The sequence below is a fragment of the Rhinopithecus roxellana genome, chromosome 5 (assembly GCF_007565055.1).
Source record: "Rhinopithecus roxellana isolate Shanxi Qingling chromosome 5, ASM756505v1, whole genome shotgun sequence".
Classification (NCBI taxonomy): Eukaryota; Metazoa; Chordata; class Mammalia; order Primates; family Cercopithecidae; genus Rhinopithecus; species Rhinopithecus roxellana.
Genome location: NC_044553.1, coordinates 11,522,335 through 11,541,487, shown reverse-complemented (window position 1 = coordinate 11,541,487; position 19,153 = coordinate 11,522,335). Strand labels below are relative to the sequence as shown.

At 38.4% G+C, this 19,153-nt stretch overlaps 1 protein-coding gene across 3 annotated transcripts in view; it reads left to right on the top strand.

Annotated features, from left to right (window-relative positions):
• DLGAP5 (DLG associated protein 5) overlaps positions 1–17,760 on the top strand; it is a 41,531-nt gene extending 23,771 nt beyond the window's left edge. For 2 of the 3 annotated variants that reach the window (XM_010372034.1, XM_010372035.2), the window contains 7 exons: positions 2,967–3,071; positions 7,252–7,471; positions 10,774–10,963; positions 13,262–13,322; positions 13,965–14,211; positions 15,089–15,138; positions 17,420–17,760. In XM_010372034.1, coding sequence (XP_010370336.1) covers positions 2,967–3,071; positions 7,252–7,471; positions 10,774–10,963; positions 13,262–13,322; positions 13,965–14,211; positions 15,089–15,138; positions 17,420–17,542 — 996 coding nt within the window. In that variant the 3' untranslated portion in view covers positions 17,543–17,760. Of the gene's footprint in view, positions 1–2,966; positions 3,072–7,251; positions 7,472–10,773; positions 10,964–13,261; positions 13,323–13,964; positions 14,212–15,088; positions 15,139–17,208; positions 17,300–17,419 lie in introns of all 3 variants that reach the window. The other variant, XM_010372036.2, reaches the window with a different exon arrangement.
• The last annotated feature ends 1,393 nt before the right edge of the window (positions 17,761–19,153 follow it).

The window sequence follows — 19,153 nt, the reverse complement described above, 5'->3', positions numbered from 1 at the left end:
ATCTCTATGCCTAATTTAGAAATGAACCTTTATCATAGGTATGTATGTATAGAAAAAAACATAGTATATATAGGGTTCAGTACTATCTGCATTTCAGGCATCCCTCAGAACAGATTCCTTGAAGATAAGGGGGCACTGTTACATAGCCATCCTAGTGGGTATGAGGTATCTCATTGTAGGGTTTTTTGTTTTTTGTTTGTTTGTTTGAGTCGGTCTCGCTCTGTCACCTAGGCAGGAGTGCATTGGCACAATCTCGCCTCACTGCAACCTCCAATTCCTGGGCTCAAACAGCCCTCCTGCTTCAGCCTCCCAAGTAGCTGAGACTGCAGGCATGTGCCACCATGATTGGCTAATTTTTGTATTTTTTTGTAGAGGTAGTGTCTCACCATGTTACCCAGGTGCCCAGGTCTTTCTCCTGAGCTCAAGCAATCCACCCTCCTCCGCCTCCCAAAGTGCTCGGATTACAGGTGTCACCATGCCTGACCTCATTGTAGTTTTGATTTGAATTTCTCTAATGAGTAATGATATTAAGTATCTTTTCGTGAGCTTATTCACCATTCATGTATTTTCTACCGAAATGTCTGTGTAAATCTTTTGCACCCATCTTTAAATTTGATTGTCTTTATTATTGAGTTTTAAGTGTTCTTTATATATTCTGGATACAAGTCCCTTATGAGAAATATTATTTGCAAATATTCTTTGAGTTTATAGCTCGACTTTTAATCCTCTTAATGGTATCTTTTGAAGTGCCATTTTTATTTTTGTTAAAGTTAAATTTTTCAAATTTTTTCTTTTTTTTTTTTTTTTTTTGAGACGGAGTCTTGCTCTGCCACCCAGGCTGGAGTGCAGTGGCCGGATCTCAGCTCACTGCAAGCTCCGCCTCCCGGGTTTACGCCATTCTCCTGCCTCAGCCTCCCAAGTAGCTGGGACTACAGGCGCCCGCCTCGTCGCCCGGCTAGTTTTTTGTATTTTTAAGTAGAGACAGGGTTTCACCGTATTAGCCAGGATGGTCTCGATCTCCTGACCTCGTGATCCGCCCGTCTCGGCCTCCCAAAGTGCTGGGATTACAGGCTTGAGCCACCGCGCCCGGCCAAATTTTTTCTTTTCTTTTTTTTTTTTTTTGAGATGGAGTCTTACTCTGTCACCCAGACTAGAGTGCAGTGGTGTGATCTCATCTCACTGCAGCCTCTGCCTTCCAGGTTCAAGCAATTCTTATGCCTCAGCCTCCCAGGTAGCTGGGAAAACAGGCACATGCCACCATGCCCAGCTAATTTTTGTATTTTTTATAGAGATGGGATTTCACCATGTTGGCCGAACTGGTCTTGAACTCTTGACCTCAACTGATCCACCCGCCTTGGCCTCCCAAAGTGCTGGGATTACAGGGGTGTGCCACTGCATCCGGCCAGATTTTTTTTTTCTTTTATGTTGTGATTTTGACACCATGTCTAAGAACTCTTACCTAACCACAAGTCATAAAGATTTTCTCCTGTGTTTTCTTCTAACAGTCTTATGATTTTAGTACTTACAGTTCAGTCTATGATCCATTTGGTTAGTTTTTGTATATGGTATGAGATTGTGAGTCTAAATTCATCTTTTTGCTTGTGGATAACCAATTTTCCAAGCGCTGCTTGTTGAAAAGACTGTATTTTCCCCATTGAATTGTATTGGCATCTTTGTTGAAAATCAGTGGGTCATGAGTGTAAATCTGAGTCATTTTGACATTTACTTTTTTTTTCCTTTGAGATGGGGTCTCACTTGTTGCCCAGGCTAGTCTTGACCTTTTGGGTTCAAGCAATCCCCCTACCTCAGCCTCCCAAGTAGCTTGGATTATATGCATGTGCCACAGTGCCTACAGATATTTACATATTTTTAAGGGAGAGCAAAGCTGAGAGGATGTGTGTGTATAAGTGCATAACGTGGAAACTCAAAGCATGGTTACCAAACTGTTGACAGTAACTAACTCTTTGTAGGAGACTGGAAGTATCAGAAAGATGGAGATTATATTTCCATCCTATTAAATATACTTGTATCTTTTAAAATGAGATTATGTCAAGAAAATGAGAAATGGCACAGATTGGGAGAAAATATTTGCAAAAGATGTATCTGTTAAGACTATTATTCAAAAGATACAAAGAGCTCTTAAAACCCAGGAATAAGGAAATGAACAACTCAATTAAAAATGGGCAAAAGACCTGAACTGTTAACTCACCATAGAAGATATACAGATGGCAAATACGCATATGAAAAGATGCTCAACATCATATGTCATTAGGGAACTACAAATCAAAACAACAGATACTACCACATACCTACTAGGGAACAGTGAAAATTCAAAACACTGCCAACAGCAAATGCTGGGGAGGGTATGGAGCAATACGAACTTTCCATTCATTGCCTATGGGAATGCAAAATGTTATATCCACTTTAGAAGACAGTTTGGCAGTCACTTGCAAAACTAAACATACTCCTACCATACGATCCAGCAATTGCACTCCAAATGAGTTGAAAACTTATGTCCATATAAAAACCTGCACACGGATGTTTTTAGCAGTATAGCAGCTTTATTCATAATTGCCAAAACATGGAAGCAACCAAGATGTCCTTCAGTGGAGGAATGGATAAATAAAAAGAAATTGGATTGTGTTCACATTGTGTAATTTAAGAAACAAAAACATTTAGGATGTATTTTCTACCATTTTAGCATTTTAGTAAAAAATCTAGGAGAGTTATTCGTATATGATATTCTTTATGTAGATTTTGGAGGTTTGTAAGACGAAAGATAATGAAAAACTTTACTATAAAAATTATTGATTTGAACACTAAATTGAGAATGACTCAGTCCAGTTTTAATAACTCATCATTTCTGAATCGCCATTTTTAATTATTTTTTAGTCTTCAACTCATTAGTTTATAACTTTAATATGGCTATCATTAATCTGTTAAATTTGTGCTTTATTTATTAACAGATAGAAGATGTAATCCACAAATTCAACAATCTGATCAAACTTGAGGAATCTGGGTGGCAAGTCAATAATAATATGAATAATAATATGAACAAAAATGTCTTTAGGGTAAGTTTGTGGGTTTTATATCCAAATTTTTTTTTCTAGTTAAGGAACTGTTCTACATACATCCAGATTTCTAATATAGATTCTTCTATTTGTTGTTTTTAAGTTTTAAAAACATTTAGCTTCAGATTTCTCATCATTTTACAAAGTTAAGTCTGTATATTGCTTACAGTGTATTGATTGCCTTTGAAGAAAGAGCAAGCAAATCGATCGACATAAAATTTAGGATAGTTATGTCTAGAGAGAAGGAGGGACTGTGATTGAATTGGGGTACCCGGAGGGCTTCTGAGTTACCACATAGTGGATATATGAGTGTTGGTTTTATTCGTTAAACTGTACTTACACATTTTGTTTTAATAGTAGTAGGTAATTTATATAATGCTTACTATGTGCCAAATATTATTCCAAGTACTTTATATATATTAACTTAATCCTTACAACAGTTATATGAAATGGAAGCTGTTATCCTTGTTGCTTTGTTAACATAGATTTTGTTCTTATTTGTTTCTAGTAATTATCTTTCTAGTAATGTTTTTGAATTCAAAGTTTTTGGTTTGGGTGGACACTTTTCAAACTAAGCATTCAGTTTTTCTTTATGATATGAGAAAAATGCCTGTAGTTATAAACTCAGCTTGTCTAGATTGGTATTTTATTATACTATGTAATCCAAATAAAAACTCTCTTGAATCCTAACTTAGGAGTTTAACTTGTTAAAGTGTTTTTTTTTTTTTTAAACTTTATTTTTAAACTTTTTTTTTTTTTTTTCGAGACAGAGTTTCGCTCTTGTTGCACAGGCTGGAGTGCAGTGGCATGACCTTGGTTCACCACAACCTCTACCTCCTGAGTTCAAGTGATTCTCCTGCCTCAGCCTCCAAAGTGCTGGGATTACAGGCATGAGCCACTGTGCTCGGCCTTAAAAAATATTTTACTAGGCCAGGCGCAGTGGCTCACATCTGTAATCCCAGCACTTTGGGCAGCTGAGGCAGGCAGATCACCTGAGGTTTGGAGTTCAAGACCAGCCTGACCATCACGGAGAAACCCTGTCTCTACCAAAAATACAAAAATTAGCTGGGCGAGGTGGTGCATGCCTGTAATCCCAGCAACTCAGGAGGCTGAGGCAGGAGAATTGCTTGACCCTGGGAGGCGGAGGTTGTGGTGGGCTGAGATCACACCATTGCACTCCGGCCTGGGCAACGAGCAAAACTCCGTCTCAAAAAAAATTTTTTTTTTACTAATAAAGTCTCACAAGGACCCTGAGGACAGTAACTAAATTGATTGAATGGATTTCAAAAGTATAGTGAAGGATGCTACTTCATTATTAAAGCTACTGTGGGTATTTCTTTTTTTTTTTTTTTGAAACGGAGTCTCGCCCTGTCGCCCAGGCTGGAGTGCAGTGGCCGGATCTCAGCTCACTGCAAGCTCCGCCTCCCGGGTTCACGTTATTCTCCTGCCTCAGCCTCCGGAGTAGCTGGGACTACAGGCGCCCACCACCTCGCCCGGCTAGTTTTTTTTGTATTTTTTAGTAGAGACGGGGTTTCACCGTGTTAGCCAGGATGGTCTCGATCTCCTGACCTCGTGATCCACCCGTCTCGGCCTCCCAAAGTGCTGGGATTACAGGCTTGAGCCACCACGCCCGGCCAACTGTGGGTATTTCTTATTAAGGATTTAGTCCTGGAAATAATAATATCATCAGTGATGCAGATCATGGCTTGTGTCCTAGAGAGATTTGTAATTCTGCCTGTAATCACCAGGTGTCTCTCTCCTACTTTATTTTATAGGCTACTGTTAAGATAATCAAACAAAGTAAAGCTAATCTTTTATACTATACTTGGATACCACTCCCTACTACCTCTTATTTATTAATCCCTCATTCCATCAGTTAGTCTTGTTTTCCCTTCCCCCTTTTTTTCATCAGTTTTTAAACATGTTTAAGTGTCTTATCATTATTTACATTAAAACAAAGAAACCTGTGGTGTCTGCTTCTCCCTTTAATTGCTTGTACACCCCCATTTTTCTCTTTCTTCCCAGTCACTGACGAGCATCCTAAAATGTTGTCTATACTCAATTATTTTTGTTCCTTTATTTCTCCAACTCATTGCAATTCAGTTTTACCCCCTCTATAACTTTAGAGTAGTTATCTAAATTATTAATCCACTAGTTGCTTAAGTTATTAGGCACTTTTAAAATCTAACCTTTCTAGGCCAGTCGTGGTGGCTCAAGCCTGTAATCCCAGCACTTTGGGAGGCTGAGGGAGGCAGATCACCTGAGGTTAGTTCGAGATTAGCCTGGCCAACATGGTGAAACCCTGTCTCTACTAAAAATAAAAAATTAGCCAGGCATGGTGGCAGGCGCCAATAATCCCAGCTACTCAGGAGGCTGAGGTAGGAGAATCACTTGAACCCAGGAGGCAGAGGTTACAGTGAACCGAGATCATGCCACTGCACATCAGCCTGGGCGACAGATCAAGACTCTGTCTCAAAAAATAAAATAAATAAATAAATAAAGCTAACCTTTCTGCAGTATTAAATATGGTCTACTTTTTTGAGATAGTCCTGCTGTGTTGCCCAGGCTGGAGTACAGTAGTGCCATCTCGGCTTACTGCAACCTCTGCCTCCCAGGTTCAAGCTATTCTCATGTCTCAGCCTCCTAAGTAGCTGGGATTACAGGTGGGTGCCACCATGCCCAGCTAATTTTTTTTTCTTGTATTTTTATTTTTGTATTTTATTTTTTGAGACGGAGTCTAGCTCTGTGGCTCAGGCTGGAGTGCTGTGGCACAATCTTGGTTCACTGTAACCTTCGCCTCCCAGGTTCAAGCGATCTCCCATCTCAGCCTCCTGAGTAGCTGGGACTACAGGCATGTTCCACCATACCCAGCTAATTTTTTATATTTTTAGTGGAGCTGGTGTTTCTCTATGTTGGCCATGCTGGTCTGGAACTCCTGTCCTCAAGTGATCCACCCGCCTCAGCCTCCCAGAGTGCTGGGATTACAGGCATGAGTCGCCGCACCTGACCTACTTCCTTGTTTTTGAAATTATATTTCCTTTCTACTTCTTTGTCTATTCTTCAGTCATGTTTGCATATTCATTTTCCATTTATCCCTTAAATGTTTTTGATACTTAGAAATCCTACCTCTACTCTCTTCTTTCCTTCCATAATTTTTCTGTGCAATCTTACCCAACCTGTGATGATTCCCAAGTCTGTATTGCAGACCACACTTACTAGGCTCTAATTCTATATATCATGACTCAATATACCTTAAAAATCAATATATCCCAAACTGACAGCATCTCCACACACACCAATGTTGCCCTGTCTCATAATACTGTTACCATCCCACCAGGTGTTCAAGATAGAAGTCTCAGTATCTCTTTTGGTCCTTTGCTTTCTTTATTTCACCATCTCCGCCCCACAGACATCCAATAGATGAGTAAGTCCTCTCAATTCTACCTTTCAAATATCTGTTGAATCTATCCACTTTTTTCATCTCTTACTCCTTAGTCTGAGTGATCTTTCTAAAACACCAACTTGATAATGTTAATCTTCTGCTTAAAAATCACTAATAACTCTCTATTTCTTTGTCCTTTGTGTAAATGTGATTTTCTTAAAACTTACATGCAGGTGATTTTATAATCTAGGTATTGTTTAACTCCACTTTGCTTTCTTTCATTTCTGGCTTTGGAAACATCTCTCTAGCCCTTGCCTCATCCCATCTTTTAGTTTGATGAAATGTGGTTTCAGCATAGGTGCTACTTCCTACAACCTTTCCTGATGTCTGAAGATTGGTTTAGGTGTCATCCTTATTTATTTTCTTTTAATGTTTTACTTTTTTTCTTTCTTTACTTTTTTTTTTTCTTTTTTTTTTTTTGGAGGGGGGTGTCATGGTTATAATCTGAAGGATGCCCCTACATTTATTTCTAATGGGACATTTATCCTTCTTACTTTACTTCCCAGATCTTCCACTAAGCTGCAAACTCCTTGAGGGCAGCCACTGTGTCCTTTACCTTTTCACCCTTTTAGCACATACTAGGAACTTGATAAATACATGCTGAATGTGAAATATTTTATGTATACTTTATTTTTAAAAATTAAATTTTTAAGTGATAATTTGTGTTTGTGTTTGTTGTGTGTTTTTCTTATAAGATGGTAATGGGCAGCTTTAATATATGTCAGTTTCTCTTTGCAGAAAAAAGTTGTCTCAGGTATAGCGAGTAAACCAAAACAGGATGATGCTGGAAGAATTGCAGCGAGAAATCGCCTAGCTGCCATAAAAAATGCAATGAGAGAGAGAATTAAGCAGGAAGAACAAGCTGAAATAGCAGCCTCTGTGATACCAAAGGAAGTTGATAAAATAGTATTTGATGCTGGATTTTTCAGAGTTGAAAGTCCTATTAAATCATTCTCAGGTTAGTTGTTTTTGTTTGTTGTTGTTGTTGTTGTTGTTGTTGTTGTTTTCCTGAGACTACTTAAGAGAAATATTTGGGATAGATGGGGGCTTGTGTAAGGTGAGAAATAGTTTTTACATTAAGAGACGTAAGTTTTTCTGTGATTTTTAGAAAATAGACTATGCTCACTCACAAATACATGTAAATCACATTTTGATGGGTATGATCAGATTAGTTTAAGTGCGATATGTCTTCTAAGATTGCTTTTCTACTTTCTAAGTAATTTCACATCTGTAATGTAATTACCATGTAACCCTACAGTCTATGGGAAAGGTCACAGGATCCCAAGAGGTAAGAGAAGTGACAGAAGCATGAAGAAGTAAAGTGATTTTCTTCAGGTCAGTTAGAAGTTTGGTTAGAGTTTAAAATGCAAAAGAAACTTGAGCATCCAGCTATCACACTTCTCTAGCTGTGCTTTAAAATGAAGCTTATGTGCTGTGTGTGTTGGTTCATGCCTATAATCCCAGTACTTTGAGAGACCAAGGCAGGGGGATCATTTGAAGCTAAGAGTTTGAGACCAGCCTGGGCAATTTAGTGAGAGCCCCTCTCTACAAAAAAATAAAAAATTAACCAAGCCTGGCGGTACATGCCTGTAGTCCCACATACTCGGGAGGCGGGGGCAGGAGGATCACTTGAGCCCAGGAGTTCAAGGTTACAGCGAGCTATGATTGTGCCCCTGCACTCTAGCCTCAGTGACAGAGCAAGACTCTATCTCTAAAAAATAAAAGGAAGTTTATGCAAAGTGGGTTTGGTTTTATTTGCATTTGTGTTAAAACTTTTGCTCAAATCTTTTTGAAAGGCAGTAAATGTACTAATTTTCTAATTTAAAAACGTTCCAGTAAAAGCAGTTTTTAATACTTCAGGAAATACAGACTGTTTTTCTTGAATTGAATTTATCTCAATTGAAATTATTTACAAGCCATAGATGTCCACCAGGAAGTTTTTTCAAAATAAACCTAAATTGTTCTCTAATACCTGCTATCTGATATTTACAGTGATCCTCAAGTATATTATAACTTTCTTGTTGGTTTAGGTATCAAATCTGTTGCACTTTTGTTTGTTTCCTTAAGCAGCTATACTCCCTAGATACCCAGGAATCTCTCACTGCTGCTAATAACGTGGCCCCATTCTACTACTTGTCAAGGATCTTTGTGGTTTTTACAGCCATGAGCTCATCATTCTGTTCTTTCGCATACTCAACTCAGTCCTTATAGATAGGGAGATTAAAGTTTATGCAAAAATTGGTCTTTTAAAATTGTTACAGAACACATAGTTTATATGAGGCTAATTACAAAACAGTAGTCCCTGAGGAAGCCCTTTTCATTCCATTTGCCAGTCCCTAGAAGCAACTACTTTCAATTCTTACTGGAGTCTTTTGTTGTTTACCACCATCTCTCTTGACAAGCTTTGATCTTTTTTGAAAACACATTTTTCTTCTGGTAGACTTTTTAATCTTTCTTTCATGTACTTACTGTTTCTTCTACTTCCTGGAGATTTCCTCAGTTTTCATGCTGGCTATTATGTTTTTAATTCCCAAGAGCCCTTTCTTACTCTCCAAATGTTCATTTTATAGCATTCTGCACTTGTTTCATAAGTGCATTGTTTTATCTTTCCAAGGATATTAATGATAGCTTTTATGTTTTCTTCATCCACTATAGACAGTGTTTGTTTCAGGGTACTTTCGTCTAGTTGTTTTTGGTTTCTGTCTCTTGTATTAGAGGCTTTCCTCAGGAATCTGGTGATCTCTCACTGCCTGCACATGGTTAAGAATAGGGCACTAAGAAGCTGACTGGAAACTCTCTGCACATGGGTAGGACCTTTACTGTGGGGGCCCTACTGTTAGCGGGGCCATTATGCTGGGAACTTACACATCACTGCATTTAAGACTTTTCTCATAGTCTACTCAGATTCCCCAGAGAAGATGCTTTCCGTCTGCTTCCTGGAAGGTGTCATTCTGGCTGCCAGTCTTTCAGGAGCCATGTGGGGGAAGAAAGCTAAGTGTCTCAACATTTTATATGTACATATTCACTTCTTTCCCTTATTTTCCATGCAGTACCCTGTCTCTCGACTGTATCTGGTATCCTCTAAACTAGAGACCCTTCTGTTTTTGGTGATGGGGGTGGGTAATGACAGTTGCTCTGCTGTGCAGAATGAGGAAAGGAATCTGAGCGATTACCTTCTATGTTTAGCTCCATTTTCATCTCCATTTGCAGAGGTACTTAGAGCCACCAGTTCTTTTGAGAAGTTATGTGCTAGAAATTGGATTGATTCTCATTTTTCTTGATTGGTGGCTTAGAATTCGTTTTCTTGAGTCTAAGTCCCACTCAACAATCTACATTATAGCTTCCAAAATGTTGTTACTGTTGCTGGCTCTTCTTTAGTTTCCTTTGTCCTTGTAGAGTTATGCTTTTTAAGGTTATCTCTGGCCAGGCACGGTGGCTCACGCCTGTAATCCCAGTACTTTGGGAGGCTGAGGCGGGTGGATCACCTGAGGTCAGGAGTTCGAGATGAGCCTGACCAACATGGTGAAACCTCATCTCTACTAAAAATACAAAAAATTAGCCAGGCATGGTGGCGGGTGCCTGTAATCCCAGCTACTTGGGAGGCAGAGACAGGAGAATCGCTTGAACCCAGGAGGTGGAGGTTGCAGTGAGCCAAGATCGTGCCATGGCACTCCAGCCTGGGTGACAAGAATGAAACTCTATCTCTAAAAAACAAAAACAAAAAAAAATTATCTCTGTTCAGGCCCGGCACAGTGGCTCACACCTATAATCCCAGCACTTTGGGAGTCCGAGGCAGGTGGATCACCTGAGGTCAGGAGTTCGAAACCAGCCTGGCCAAGATGGCGAAACCTCATCTCTACTAAAAATACAAAAATTAGCCAGTCATGGTGGCATGCATCTGTAGTCCCAGCTACTGGGGAGACTGAGACAGGAGAATCACTTGAAGCTGGGAGGCAGAGGTTGTAGTGAGCTGAGAGATCACACCACTGCACTCTAGCCTGTCCATCCAGGGTGACAGTGAGACTGTCTCAACAACAGCAACAACAAAATTATCTCTGTTCATGTAAAAGTAGTGGGATGTCAAAAGGAAGCAGCATCTGATATGCATTTCAATACTGTCTTTAACAGAAAGTCCCAGGCATTTGTCTTTAACAGACATTATTTGACAGGAAAAAGAGGCTGATAGGATTTTCAGTGTATTCCTAGTTATGAAAAGTAAAAGAACTATTTGGTATTGAGGTGATTTCTCTCATCTTCTAGGAATTTCTGTCTCTTCTGAAGGCCTTTCTCAAAGACTTAGAACACCTAAGTCAGTCAGCAAAGCTGTATCTCAGAGTAGAAATGAGATGGGCCTTCTACGACAAACTACGTCACCAGAAAGTGCCGGTCCTCAGAATACTAAAAGTGAACATGTGAAGAAGACTTTGTTTTTGAATATTCCTGAAAGCAGGTATTTCTTTAACATGTTAATAAGAGTTTAACAGTTGCTGATATTAAATACCATTTCAGATTAAGATGGTAAAAGGTGCCAGACATATATTGTTAATAAATTTCATAATGACTCTGCAACATATAGGCAGTACTCCCTTTTTATAAATAAGAAAACTAAAGCTTAAGATTTCAGGATACTAAATGGTCAAATTTAGATGGGTAAATTCTGCGGCACTAAGGAGAAAAGCAATATGGTATCCTTTGGTGCTAAAGGTACTGCTCAACAGTTCTGAGCTGGGAAGAGCTCTGTGACTTACTAGCTATGCAACTTTGGGGCAAATAATTAATTCTCTTTAGCTTCACTTTCATCATCTACAAAGCAGCAATGCTAATGCTTCCCCAAGGTGGTTGAGAAATAGACACTTTTTACCAGCCTTTGTAGAAAGTACCTTGAGATTGTTGTCTTGACAGATGGCAGAGCATGTAGAAAGGGGAGTTAATGTGTACTGAACAATTATTATTGGCTAGATATGATTCTAGGTTTTATTTGTTTTTTGGAGGCTGCGTGTCACTCTGTTGCCTAGGCTGGAGTGCAGTGGTACAATCTCGGCTCACTGCAACCTCTGCCTCCCAGGTTCAAGCGATTCTTCTGCCTCAGCCTCCCAAGTAGCTAAGACTACAGGCACGCGCCACCATGCCCAGCTAATTTTTGTATTTTTAGTAGAGACAGGGTTTCACCATGTTGACCAGGATGATGTCGATCTCTTGACCTCATGATCTGCCAGCCTTGGCCTCCCAAAGTGCTGGAATTACAGGCATGAGCCACCACGCCCAGCCTACTTTGTGTATCTTGTAGTTTACTATTGTTTGCTAATAAGCTTCATAATTGCATTTGAGTCATAAGTGCTCTTTTAAAAGGTTTTGGATTCCCCAAAACGCCCTCAAAGGGCATCATACAAATAAGCCACTTTGTGCAATAAAGGCAAAGTAAAACTGGACACTAGAAAAATAGAGCATATCTTTTTTAAAAAATAACTTGGAAGAAACGGAGATAGATTTTTTTTTTTTTTTTTTTTTTTTTTTGAGATGGAGTCTCGCTCTGTCGCCCAGGCTGGAGTGCAGTGGCCGGTTCTCAGCTCACTGCAAGCTCCGCCTCCCGGGTTTACACCATTCTCCTGCCTCAGCCTCCCAAGTAGCTGGGACTACAGGTGCCCGCCACCTCGCCCGGCTAGTTTTTTTTTTTTTTTTTTTGTATTTTTTAGTAGAGACGGGGTTTCACCGTGTTAGCCAGGATGGTCTTGATCTCCTGACCTTGTGATCTGCCCGTCTCGGCCTCCTAAAGTGCTGGGATTACAGGCTTGAGCCACCGCGCCCGACCCGATTTTTTTTTTTTTTTTTTTTGAGACAGAGTGTCACTCTGTTGCCGAGGTTGGAGTGCAGTGGCACAATCTCGGCTCGCTGCAACCTCCACCTCCCAGGTTCAAGTGATTCTCCTGCCTCAGCCTCCCAAGTAGCTGAGACTACAGGCACGTGTCACCACGCTCAGCTAATTTTTTGTATTTTTAGTAGAGACGGGGTTTCACCATGTTAGCCAGGATGGTCTCAATCTCCTGACCTCATGATCCACCTGCCACGGCCTCCCAGAGTGCTGGGATTACAGGCATGAGCCAAGGTGCCTGGCTAAGACAGGTCTTTCTAATAAGATACAAGCTAGTAACTTCAGGATTAGAATACCTTGTATTCTAACTCAATTATTGTCTAGCTGGAGTTAGCTACATTTACTTGTTAACAAGCAACAGACTTAAGAACATTGTAACTCCTGTTCTGCTTTTTGAACAATTAGTTCAGATAAAATTATAGAAATAGTATGATTGAAGGCAAGTTTCTTAGCAGGTACCTTTACTCCAGCTCATGGATTAACAAGTAACAAGTAAATGTAGCTAACTCCAGCTAGACAATAATTGAGTTGTTGCTTCTGTCTCCAGAAGTCACCTTCCTTTTGACTTTTCTTTAGTATATAGCTCTAGATTTGGCTGAGATTCAGAGTATTGCTGGTAGAGCCACCTGAGCCTGACTGACCACCATGGTAACAGACTTGTGAGCTTTCTGCGGAAGAATACATTTAGTTTGTAAGGCCATCCCACAGTAGCTGTAGTCCAAAACTAATCTATCTGGATCAGGCCTGATCTTGCGCCAGGCTCCATGTTTGATCCATTCCTTAAATTAATTGCCATCATAAAGGATGGACTCAAAACACAAGTGAAACAATAACAATATGTTTAATTATGAGTGTAATGCTGTTTTTTTTCTTCTTTAGGAACAGCATAGTGGAAGATGCTCAGTGTCCTGGATTACCAGATTTAATTGAAGAAAACCATGTAAGTACAATTCCAGTGTGGTTCGATAGCCCCCAGTATGTCATATGTTTATATCATTATAGAAAGTAACTTCATAAACCATCCCCAGAATTTCCATTGGAAATCTAAATCAGTCATATAGAATGGTGGTTCTTGTTTCAGTGACATTTGGGTCGTTTAAAACCATAGTGTCATTTTGTATTCTTCAACTCATATCAGGATGAATATGGAACCAGTGAACTGGAGCAGGAATCAGCAAACTTTGGCCCCTATTTTTACAAATCATATTTTATTGCAGTAACCACATATTTGTTTATGTATTCTATCTGGCTGCTTTCGCAATACAGTGGTAGAGTTGAGTACTTATGACAGAGACCCTGTGGCTCACAAACCTAAAATATTTACTATTTGGTCCTTTACAGAAAATGTTTGCCAGTCCCTGAGCTAGAGTATAGGTACTTGCTGAGAAACTTGCCTTCAATCATACTGTTTCTGTATTATCTGAACTAATTGTTGAAGAAGCAGGATAGTAGGATTTATAATGTTCTTAAGCCTGTGTCCAGGATGTCATCCTTCTGTTTTTCTTACATTTAATAGCAACAAGACTTTTAAAATTTGTTCCAAGTAATTGATAATTAAATTTAATGCCATTTTTACTTCTAGGATGTAAATAAGACAAACTTGAAGGTGGATTGTTTACCCAGGGAGAGAATGAGTTTGCCTCTTCTTGCTGGTGGAGTAGCAGATGATATTAATACTAACAAAAAAGAAGGAATTTCAGATGTTGTGGAAGGAATGGAACTGAATTCTTCGATTACATCACAGGATGTTTTGATGAGTAGCTCTGAAAAAGATACAGCTTCACAAAATAGCATCTTAGAAGAAGGGGAAACTAAAATTTCTCAGTCAGGTGAGATATTTGAAATATATTTAAATGAGCCTTTATTAAAGAAATGAACTTGGATTAAGGTATAAATTATCCTATAAGGTCTATTTTACATTAGATCTAACTATTTAGGAGCCTTCACTGTTAGTGAAGACCATGAATTAGAAAAATTCCCTCAAGCTTTTTTTTTTTTGAGACAAAGTCTCAGTCTGTCGCCCAGACTGGAGTGCAGTCGTGTGATCTCAGCTCACTGTAACCTCCGCCTCCTCTGCCTCCTAGGTTGAAGCGGTTCTCCTGCCTCAGTCTCCCCACGTGACACTGCACTTGGCTAATTTTTGTATTTTTAGTAGAGACAGAGTTTCACCACATTGGTCAGGGTGGGCTTTTTTTCAGTTCTCCTTTTCAACACATATCCCCAAGTCTTTCTTCAAAATATCCTATTTTTCTTCCCTACTGCCTAGTTCTACCTATATTGTTGTGATGGTTCTGCAATAGGAAATGGCTTCTATAGTTTTGTTATAATGTGTGCCAGTTCCACCTGCTATTTTCATCAGTTACTCTGTAGCTGATCTAACTGGGGCCTATGGTAAAACAAAAGGTTATAACCTTGGCCAGACATTTAATGTCTTCCAGCTGTTCTTCATCAGCATCTTCTGGGTACTTTTAATATTACAAGCATAAGATTTGTTTACAGAAGACTCCTTTTATACCAAAGTTAAGGATAAGAATTTAACCAAGAAATTTAACTACTTTCAAAAAGTATAGCATAAAATGGTCTATATTTTTGTCTTAGCATTTGATATGTGGAACTTTTCATATTTTTCAAGGTTTTATCCATTTCTAAGACCCTCGAATGTGAGAATATTCTTTAAAAAGTTAATTTTTTTTTTTTGTTTTTCAGTACTATTTGATAATAAAAGTCTCACTACTGAATGCCACCTTCTTGATTCGGTAAGTTTTCCTACTTAATTTGACAAGTCCCTTTATACTCTAGATTTGTTTTATAAAATGAATATTGCTTTTCTATTTGTGTACAAGGCTTAAAATGTGTATCTTGTCATTGTTTTGCTTACTATTTTTCACAGAATGAAGAAAAAATTTGGTGTTTATATACTTTAACATATAGTATGTTTTAATATTAAACCCTGAAGATATGTTTCTCTATGTGGTTTTTCTATCAAATTTGCTCTGACAAACTGGATACTTCAATGTCTGAATATATTTCTAGGTGATTCAAGAAAAATATAAGGCAGTTTCTGCCCTTCTGGGGAAATCATGTCTATCCCACCTTCAGTCGTCATCGGTTGTTTATGTCCTGCTATTTTAAGTGACTACTTCCCTGCTTTTACTTCTGGTGACCTCTTGCCTCTAAATCTAGTTCAAATAGCCCTTTGTGAAGCATTCTGTAAAAGCTCTTATCTCTCCCATGTTAATTTATATATAGGTACAGATGCACATAGGCATACAATGTTTACATTTCATCTCTTATTCAGGGTATAATATGAATGCATTCCAAAAATATAACTTAAGGAATCTAATTCCTTATTAACTGTAAATTCCACATTAAGTAGAGCTGTCCGATTCATACCTTTGATACTGGCACTATGGCACCAATTAAAAGTGCTCTCTTTCCTGCTGTTTGTATATAGCATTGGTTTCAGCCCCATCCCAGACATTTTTTTGTTTTGTTTTGTTTTGTTGTTTGGAGACAGAGTTTCACTCTTGCACCCAGGCTGGAGTGCAATGGCGTGATCTTGGCTCACTACAACCTCTGCCTCCCGGATTCAAGCAATTCTTCTGCCTCAGCCTCCCGAGTAGCTGGGATTACAGGCGCCTGCTACCACGCCTGGCTAATTTTTGTATTTTTTAGTAGAGATGCGGGGTTTCACCACGTTGGCCAGGCTTGTCTTGAACTCCTGACCTCAGGTGAGCCACCATGCCTGGCCGATATTTTTATTTCAAAGATCTGGAGTAGGGATTTGTCATTTTTTTTCTTCATCAGTGATTCTTATGGTTTACACCTCTGGTTTACAGCCTTACCCTGGAATTTTCCAGGACTAACTACTACAGTAGATCAGAAAATGGCCTTGGTTTTATTCTTCTTTAATCTCAGAATATAAGAAATTCATTCATAAAGCAAATATAGGATCAAACAACCACAGTTTTTGTTAACTTCATGAAACCTGGCAAATACTTAGCTTCCATAAGCCATGAATTCCTTAAAGACCCTTGTATATCTTGGCTTTCATTATTTTTCAAAGCTGCCTTTTTTGTGGTCAGGCCCTGGGCTGTCCTGTGTCTCAGGAGCAGAATGAAATGTGTTACTGTGACCCACATACCATTCTTTCTTGATTTTAGCCTTCTTTAATCATAAGCTGAGACCTAGAGGATCAGGGCTTTTAGCATAAGGCCAACTTATGTAAACCTGATTTAACCCTGTTCCCAGATCAAACTCTGAATGATTGATTCTGAGAATATATGTTGTTATAAATAAATCCAGAGATGACCAAATCATAGTATTTCAATATATTAGTAATGTGATTAAAAGTACATAACAATTATGTTTTCTCATTGATAGATCTTAATACCTTATCATTTAGTCTGATTTTTTTCACTTCTGTAAATATTAGTATTTAGATGTCTATTTTAGACCCAAATTATTGCTTGCCCAAGTAGCATAATTTGAACTTGAAGCAGAGCTTGAGGGAGTAAAAAGATCCCAGCAGGATCACACAGTAGTAAAAGGCCTCTTAAGTGCTATTATATGGTTTAGGATTTATGGAATCTATGTAAGTGGTTTAAGATATGGCCTCAGTTTTATTCATTCTGCATACACTGGTTGAGTCCATTTACATATTATTCACATTTTTATACATATATTCTAAATATACCTTTCCAATTTAAAAAAACTAATATACATTTGAAATAAGATCTGCTGGAAAGTAGCATAATCATTGTTGTTTATAATTTTATTGTTATATAGGGAAAATATTTACATGTTTCTTTTTGTTTGTTTTTGAGATGGGATCTTGCTATGTTGCTCGGGCTGGTCTTGAAGTCCTGGGTTCAAGTGATCCTACCACCTCAGCCTCCCGAGTAGCTGGGACTACAGGTGTGCACCACCGCACCCGGTTTATTTATGTTATTAATTAATTTACTATAGCAATGTTGAAGAATTACTTGGTGAAACTCATGATGGATACTTTACTGACTTTCTGGATTTGTTCTCCAGCCAGGTCTAAAGTGCAGTAATCCATTTACTCAGCTGGAGAGGAGACATCAAGAGCATGCCAGACACATTTCTTTTGGTGGTAACCTGATTACTTTTTCACCTCTACAACCAGGAGAATTTTGAATTTAAAAATAAATCCATTTTCCTTCACATTATCAATGCTTATATATTCTTTAGACTATTGAAATTTTGGAGAAAATGTATTTGTGTTCACTTCTATAGTATCATATAAAGTTTTAATACTCTGTTCATCAAAGTGTATTTTAGATATACTCTTTCTCAAGGGAAGTGGGGATATTTTGTACATTTTCAACACAGAATAAAAAATATACTGTGCCTTGCCTCTCTTGTTTAAAGGGAATAAGCTTAAGGCTAAGTATACTTAGCGCTTATAAACATTCTTTAGTTTAATTGAAATATTAACCTGTGACAGAAATATTTGCATCTTTTTACACTTTATTCTTAGTTTGAAATCCTAAATTTGTTTACGTTGAACAGCTTTGGGTATTACATTTTTCCATAGTATTCTGAGTTTCTTTAGATGAGCTTTCTGGATTCCGAAGTCAGTTTGACATGCTGCGGTTTCAAACAGTTCAATCATTAGAGGTACCCATTAAGTCCTTGCCTTTTTGTTTTCATTTTCCCATTGGCATGCCCAAGAGACATTGAGGAGATGCTTTTTACTTTTGAAAAAAATCGTATTAATCATATAACATATCAGTCACATGAACATTTAAAAGACTGGTACAAAGAAACCCAAGATTTACAGTTAATACAAAGCAATATGTGACACAACAATATTTTGCTCTCAAAAATAAAGCAGATCAGAATAAGACAATGTCAGTAAATGTGATCTTTAATAAGGTGTATCACTGAGTTGTTTAGAAAGCTTTCAACTGTTCATAGCCCTGGGCCATTAGAAAACCCTAGTTTATGTATATTTCTTTTTCCTACATGGCTTGTTTGAATTACCCAAACAAGGAATGAACTCAAACTGGCTTAACAGTAAGGAAATTTATTATTTCACAAGTTATCAAAGTGATTCCAGGTACTTTATAATCAATAGCTCAGTGATCACATCAAGGTCCAACTTTCTATTCCTAGTTCATTCTGTTATTCTTGATGTCGGCTTCTCCTCTACGGCTGGGTCTTTTTGGGGTCATAAGATGGCTGCTATTGGCAATTAGAGTTATGTCCTTCCCTTTGGCCCGATTAGACCAAATAATGCCACATCCCCATCTGCAGATCAGTAAGCCAGCAGGGGATTGACTTAAATGAATCAGAATTCCCTGTTGAATCTGGGATCACACCTGAATAAAACCTTGGCTCTTAGGAAACAAGGAATGGATATTGGGTAGGCAACCATCAGTGTCCCCTACTAGATAATGTGCTTGGCTATTGGAGTTTAGAATTATGAGGTATTAGGAAAATTTTTAGAGATAAAATGAAAGAAAACTGTTTTGGACAGAGCAAGAGTTCTTAATGCAGTGTATTGTCAGAGGAAAAAAAAAAAGAGTTCTTTTCTACCAAAATAGAATGGGAATTGCTATTTATTGAGGACCTACTATTTGACAGTTCCTTTGCAAACAGTATTTTACTTAATGTTACAGTAACTATAAGACCTGTGCATTTGATAGACAAAGGAACCAAGGCTCAGAGGATTTAAGTAATTTTGTGTAAACCAAGTTCTCTCTTTTCTCCAAAGCTATGTTCTTCCATTTATTTAATAAGAGT